Here is a 6,943-nt window from a genome sequence, read left to right as displayed (position 1 = left end):
TATATATATATATATTTCTTTTACCGGTTTCAGTCATTTGACTGCGGTCATACTGGAGTACCACCTTTAGTCAAACAAATTGACCTCAGGACTTATTCTTTGTAAGCCTAGTACTTATTCTATCAGTCTCTTTTTGCCAAACTGTTAAGTGACGGAGGACGTAAACACACCAACATCAGTTGTTAAGCGATGGGGGGGTGCTGTTATGTGTCACTGTCGCCAGCCACAACTATGATTCTTCTCAAGCACAGCAAATTTCTAAGGGCCACAATCACTTGTCATCACCTCCATAAGACCCTACATGCAAAGATCATGCTTCACCACCTCATCCCATGTCTTCCTGGGTCTACCTTAAACAAAAAATATATAAAAAATAAGATTCTTACCAAAATTTCTTTGCCGCCAACTGTCAAAGTGTGATCTTCTTCAAGAGAACTGAGCATGGATTCCTTATAACCAGACATTTTACCAATCCTAACAAGAGATCAATGAATCAATCATAAATATATCCAATTTCAGAAACAGAAATATTATTATTTACATTTGACGGATATTTGTCCTCATCTTGTTTGTTGTTAACACAACGTTTTTGGCTGATATACCCTCCAGCCTTCATCAGGTGTCTTGGGGAAATTTCGAACCTGGGTTCTCATTCCTAATGTATTTTTCGATGTTATTATTATCATTATTATTATTATTCAGGTCACTGTTTGGAATCATGGGCCTTCAGACTATCATCTCTTCGGCCCCATGAAAGAGGGTTTGAGAGGCAAACATTATTCCAGTGACAAGGAAGTGAAAACTATAGTGAAGAAGTGGCTCAAAGAACAGTCAACAGAATTTTACGGGGCAAGGATACATGCTCTCATTCAAAGGTGGAACATTGCTATTGAGAGAAACGGTGACTATGTTGAGAAGTAGGGATGTGATCCACAGAGGACCAGCTTCATTTTGACGTTTGATACATGTTCCTGTGTTGGTAATTATACCTGTCCTAAACAAAATGGTATTACTTTTTGATTCACCCTCGTATTTACCTGTAATTAAAGTCACTGAGACAAAAGTTATGCAACAGAATTGATTAAGAACTTTTTCTTCAATTGTGTTCCAAAAATCACATTAATATGTCGATAAATAAAATAGCTACAGTTGTTTAATGAAACCAGTCTAAATTCTTGATGATTTTAGAATTTAATTGAAACTCATAAGGGATGTGTTTTACTTAGAAATATTGTAATGAAAGAGATGTCTGTTTTTCCCTGCTGGAATGGGTTGGACACTTCAACAGGAGCTGGTGAACCAGAGGACTGCTTCAAGCACCAATGTCTGCTTTAGCATGGCTTCTATGACTGGATTCCCCACCAAACACTTTACAGAGTGTACACGGTGCTTTTTACATGGCACCAGCAGAAATGAGGTTACCAAGCAACTTGCAGGACCGGAAATAATGAGAAAAGAAAAAAGCCTCTTTGATCAATTGGGAGTTGGGGGTAGAGTATTTGAAATAGGAGAATATAGATATGTATACAGAAGGCTTCTTTCAGTTTCTTCTACCAAAATCCACTCACAAGGCCCAAGATGTCATGCAGTAGGATCGAACCTGGAACCATATGGTTGAGAAGCAAACTTCTTCCCACACAACCATGCCCGAGACCACTGAAAGATGAAACACCAAGTTGACCTCTATGAGAACTGAACTCAGAACATGAAGATATGTATACAACTAAAAATACAGTAAAATATTTAGTTCCACACCCAATTACCTACTCCCACCAACACCTCCCACCAACAGCACACACACACACACACACACACACACACACACACACACACACACACACACCAAGTTGCAATGATAGAAGATAATTTGAAGACTTACTCTTTCCCATCCATATCATACAGGGTAACTTTACGTCCATGGGTCACTAATACAGCATCACCTTCCCATTTTTTGTGCTGCAAAAGAGAAAGAGAAAAATCAATAATTGATAACCAATAATTACAGGTTACATAGTTTGGTGTGTTTGTAAGGAATCACTAATTTCTGACCAATGTGGTCTTGTGTCTTTGTAAGATATCAAGACTTACACAATGGTGGAGGTACAGGTTCCTATCTCATTAATACAATCAAAATAGAAAAATTTCTAACTTGCATGAAGAAAGTCTATTACAGGCTATTACAGGTAGCTGTGGCAATTTCAGGTGTGGCTGTGAAGTGAAGAAGTGCTTCTCAACCATTTGGTCTTAGATTCTTCTGCATGACACCTTGGGCAAAAAATGTCTTCTACTATAACCATGGACTGAACGAAGCCTTGTGCATGGATTTGGTAGAGAGAAGCCAAATGAAACCTTATCTCGGCATCACAGGATGGTTATAAATGAGCACCACCATCAAGCTAGTGAGGTTGTTCATTTCCAGTCTTCTGCAGAAAGCATGTCTGGCCATGGAGAAATATTAGCTTGCTTGGAAACAGATGTGAGGTTAGAGAGACGAAGGCAGCCGGGTTGTAAGAAATCTGCCACAATACATTCTGGATGACCAATGCAAGCACGGAAAGAATGGACATTCAATGATGATGAATTCCTCAAAGAAAATTCCTGAGCAGACACTTTACATCAGTGGTTCTTAAATGGTATTAGCATGCGGCCTGCTTGTGCACCACAAGACACATCTACACATGTGTTGTGGACATTCAAAATATAACTTAAAGGTTTAGCAAAGCCATACTAATGCTTGAGTGTCTTAAAAACAATCATCGTCATCATCATCATAATCATCATCCTCCCCTTTTAATGTGTATTTTCTCAGCTGAGATGGGTTGGCTGGGTTGCCAGGAACCAACGGATTAGACAACTGCATCATGCTTCAACATGGTTCTGTGGTTGGAAGTCCTTCCTAACACCAGCCACTTTACAGAGTGTGTACTAGGTACCTTTCTGTGGAACTAGTACACTAGAGAGATCACCATGTACCTTGCAAGACTGAGATCCCCTTCAACTAAGTGGGACAAAAGTAAAGAGAGAGGGAGGGGGTAGCTCTATGAGGAGGAAAAAAGAGGCTGGAACATGTTTCTTGTGGTAGATGAGCTACATGTCTACAAGCAATATACAAGAGCAGGTGAGGGTAATCAAGGTGAGACTGAGAAGAGAAATAAAAATGGTGGCGATGAAGGGACTGAATCTCACTGCACAGCACCTTGAGCAAGTGTTTTCTCCTATAGCCCTAGACTAGCCAGTACTCTGTTGTGTCTTGTGAGTGAAACTATAAGGAAATTATGAGGAAGCCTGTCATGCATGTGTGTGGGCATGTGTCTTTATGTGTCTCCACACCACCACCACCATCACAGCCAGTATTAGTTTCTCCACATTCCCATAACTTAGCTGTTCAAGAAAAAGAGATCAACAGAATAAGTTCCTGACCCAAACTTAGTGGAGGCACGTGGCACAGTGGTTAGGATGTATGGCTCATAATCCTAAGATTGTGGTGTCCATTCCTGGACGGGGTAAGACATTGTATTCTTAAGCAAAACACTTCATTTCACATTACCCCAGTACACTCAGCTGGCAAAAATCAACCACAGAAACCAGCAAAACGACCCCTTTAAGTCTATACGGCTCAGTAAGGAGCCTTATCTCTAAGTATTGGGGGTTGATTTGCTCCACTAAAAACACCTTTCCAAAGCAGTGCTCCAGTATGACCACAATCTAAAGACTGAAACAAAAGAATAGAAAATAAAAGAATACCTGAACCCTTTTTTTTCTATTTAATTAAGAAAACCAACGATATTCACCTTCTTCTTTGAGAGTTTGCTCCAAACTACAGAGTAATAATTCTCTACAGATGGAGAGGCTGCAGAATTAGATCCATTCTGGACATTGCTTTCATTATCTGCAACAAATAAATAAAAAGAATAGTTATACAAGTTGGTGAGGGGGAGGGGGTACACCCAGCCAATACAAAAACAAACAAGGGTAGAGACAATTGTTTAAGCCTTTTGTCAACGTATTTCTGCTGAATATACTGTGTTTGTTTCAATTAATTTGGAAAATAGTGAAGACTAGTAAAATAGCTTTGTTATTAATTAAGCTGGTGTTGAGAACATAAATAACATGAAATCTAAGTGGTAAGTTTTTACTATAAAACAAGAAGCCTGTAATCCTAGAACCAGAGTTGGTGTCGGGTAGTTTGATATCAAAAGAATTAATCCAGCTAGAAAACCTCTCTTTCTTTCCCTCCCTCTCTCCCTCCCCCCTCTCTCTCTCCAGCTCATTAGAAAAAGTAACCAAAACTGCATGAGGAGTATATACAATATGCACAGGAAGTGAACAGTGAAAAAGTTTTTTAAAAAAACAAAGGAAGAAGAATCTAGAGTGGTGAGCATCAGGTGTACTTTGAGACAAAATAACTGCCAACATTATAGAGATCAAATCAAACGTTATTTCAACCAAAATCAAAATGGAATAATCTGTAAAGATACTTTAACAAAAATCCATAATCTTGAAATATTTATAAAGAAACTAACAGAAGATGCTAAAAGCTAAACAAATCATAAAATTATTTTGAATTAACTCCAAGAAGCAGGATACCTGAAGAAAATAAATTTCAAGAAAGAGCATTGTAAATATTCAAGCTACATGCCAACTCTCTTTGATAAATCAATATTTCACAACTGAATCATCATCACCATCAATGGCCATGTTTCATATGATCCAGTAAGCCCAAAAACTGCATTATGCCCCAGTTGTCTGTTTTGGCATGGTTTCTATGGCTGGACAATGTCCTGCCTAACATCAACCCACTTTACAGCATGCATTGGGTGCTTTTGTCTTCATGCCACCAGCACTAGTGAAAGTTACCGTACAGCTTACAAGACTAGAAACCTCAAAAGAGGCACCTTTACACTGGATGATGACAGGGTTGAGGTATGAGATAGAGGGCCAATGTAGGACAGATTTCTTGCTGTAGAGGAGTGACATGCCTACTCACATTTTAGAAGAGAGGGCAGCAATGGCTGGAGTGGGTGGGTCAGGAAGAGATAAAAATAGCAATGATGAGACATATGTGGAGCCTAAAGATACGGAGTAAGTAGGATTGAATGGGGGCTGAAGAACCAAGAGGACAAGAAGGTAGAGGGTGTATGAATGTATAAGAGGGAGAGACAAAGAATGGCTGGTTAAGTGGAGAGAGTGAGATGAGGGGTGGGTGAGGGTGGAGAGCAACAGAGTAGTACGGATGATACAGGAGAAGGATGAGAGAGCTGGTGTGTGTGTGTGTGTGTGTGTACATATATACACACATGAACAAACATATAATGTCAATGGGAGGGACAGTTCCCTGTTGAATTTGGTACAGAAAGGTTGAGCCTGAAAATCTGCAGTAAAAATGTAGATTGACAGGGAACCAACACTTGATGGTGACCACTCAAAAGAAAAAAACAAGAACATCTGGTGTTTTTTATTGTGACAACTATACTAGACATTGAACACAGAGCTATCATGATTCTGTGCTTATCATCTGAAGTACAGAGAGAGATCATATACATGTTACCTCCACTTCAACTGTAGAAACCAGATCTATCTGGAGGTGGTGGCTTTCCAACATCTCCCCTTTACTAATTATTCATTCTAATTTTTAGCCAACAATTTTAGGAGGGATTACTCGATTACACTGACCTCAGTACTTGACTGGTTCTCTATTTTGTCAACTCTGAAAGGACAAAAGCCAGAGCCAACCTCAGCAGCATTCAGTCTCACAATGTATAAAACCAGAAGAAATTCCACTAAGCAATTCGCCCACCCATGCTGACGGTTCTACCAGCTTGCCATCTTTTCAACTGTGATTCACCATCACCATCACCATCATCATCAACAACAACAGTTAACATTCATTGTCTATGATGGCATGGATTGGATGGTTTGACAGGAGCTGGCAAACCAGAATCAGTGCTTTTCACATGACACCAGCACCAGTGCTTTTTATGTGGCACCGTCACCAGTGCCTCTTACACACTACCATCACCAGTGCCTCTTACATGGTACTATCACCAGAATTATGAAGTAGAATAAGCCTTACCTTGTTTGTTTTCTGACGATAAAGCCAGTGGGGAATGGTATACTGCCAAATGTGTTTTCCCAGTTGACTGACTCGATGCGATCGATGGGTTACTTTTCGCACATGCAAATGTACGTGGAATTGAAGCTGGCGAGGAACTGTTTTGCGAGGAATTTTCATCATTTTTGTAGTCTCCATTCTGATCCGTGTCCGGGTTTGTCAGAACATTCAAACCTCTGAAATAAGGAAACAACAATATTTTAAACTGTGGCAAATGTCAACATGTCTTTAATCTTTAATGTTTTATCTCGTTTAGTCAAACTGTCTCCAGTACTTTTTGTTCAAGGCTGGCACTTATTCTATTGCTCTCTTTTACTGAACCACAAAGTTATGGGGACGTAAATAAACCAACACCGATTGTAAAGTAGCATGTGGACAAACACAAACACACACATACAAGATGGGCTTCCACAGTTTCCATCTGCTAAAATTACTCAAGTGTGAAATGTATAGACAATCCCCCATTAACCCAGCCTAAGAGTATATATACATCGGGTGTGCCACCACCATCCCCCAACTGGTCCCCCTTCCCAGTGGCACATAAAAAGCACCATGTGAATATGGTCGATGCCAGTGCTGTAAAAAGCAACCACTACACTCTCAGAGTGGTTGGCATTAGGAAGAGCATCCAGCTGCAGAAACCATGTCATGTCAGATTAGAGCCTGGTGCAGCCTCCTGGCTCACTAGTCCCCAGTCAAACCATCCAACCCATGCCAGCCTGGAAAACAGACGTTAAATGATGATGATGATGAATCTCTCATTATTCCAGTTTAGGAGAGAGGTATCTATAGGAGATATGTATGCATGTGTGTGTGTGTGTGTGTGTGTGT

General features: G+C 40.0%; 1 protein-coding gene across 1 annotated transcript in view; it reads right to left on the bottom strand.

The window, feature by feature from the left end:
• The window catches only part of LOC106874306 (DNA repair and recombination protein RAD54B), a 53,133-nt gene that overhangs the window by 26,963 nt on the left and 19,227 nt on the right, over positions 1–6,943 (bottom strand). The window contains exons 4-7 of the mRNA XM_052973480.1: positions 6,074–6,288; positions 3,792–3,889; positions 1,880–1,956; positions 387–474 (exon numbers count right to left, since the gene is read on the bottom strand). Coding sequence (XP_052829440.1) covers positions 387–474; positions 1,880–1,956; positions 3,792–3,889; positions 6,074–6,288 — 478 coding nt within the window. The remainder of the gene's footprint in view (positions 1–386; positions 475–1,879; positions 1,957–3,791; positions 3,890–6,073; positions 6,289–6,943) is intronic.

Source organism: Octopus bimaculoides, chromosome 1, assembly GCF_001194135.2.
Source record: "Octopus bimaculoides isolate UCB-OBI-ISO-001 chromosome 1, ASM119413v2, whole genome shotgun sequence".
Classification (NCBI taxonomy): Eukaryota; Metazoa; Mollusca; class Cephalopoda; order Octopoda; family Octopodidae; genus Octopus; species Octopus bimaculoides.
The sequence above is the reverse complement of the archived record's forward strand: the minus strand, read 5'-3'. Positions and strand labels throughout refer to the sequence as shown.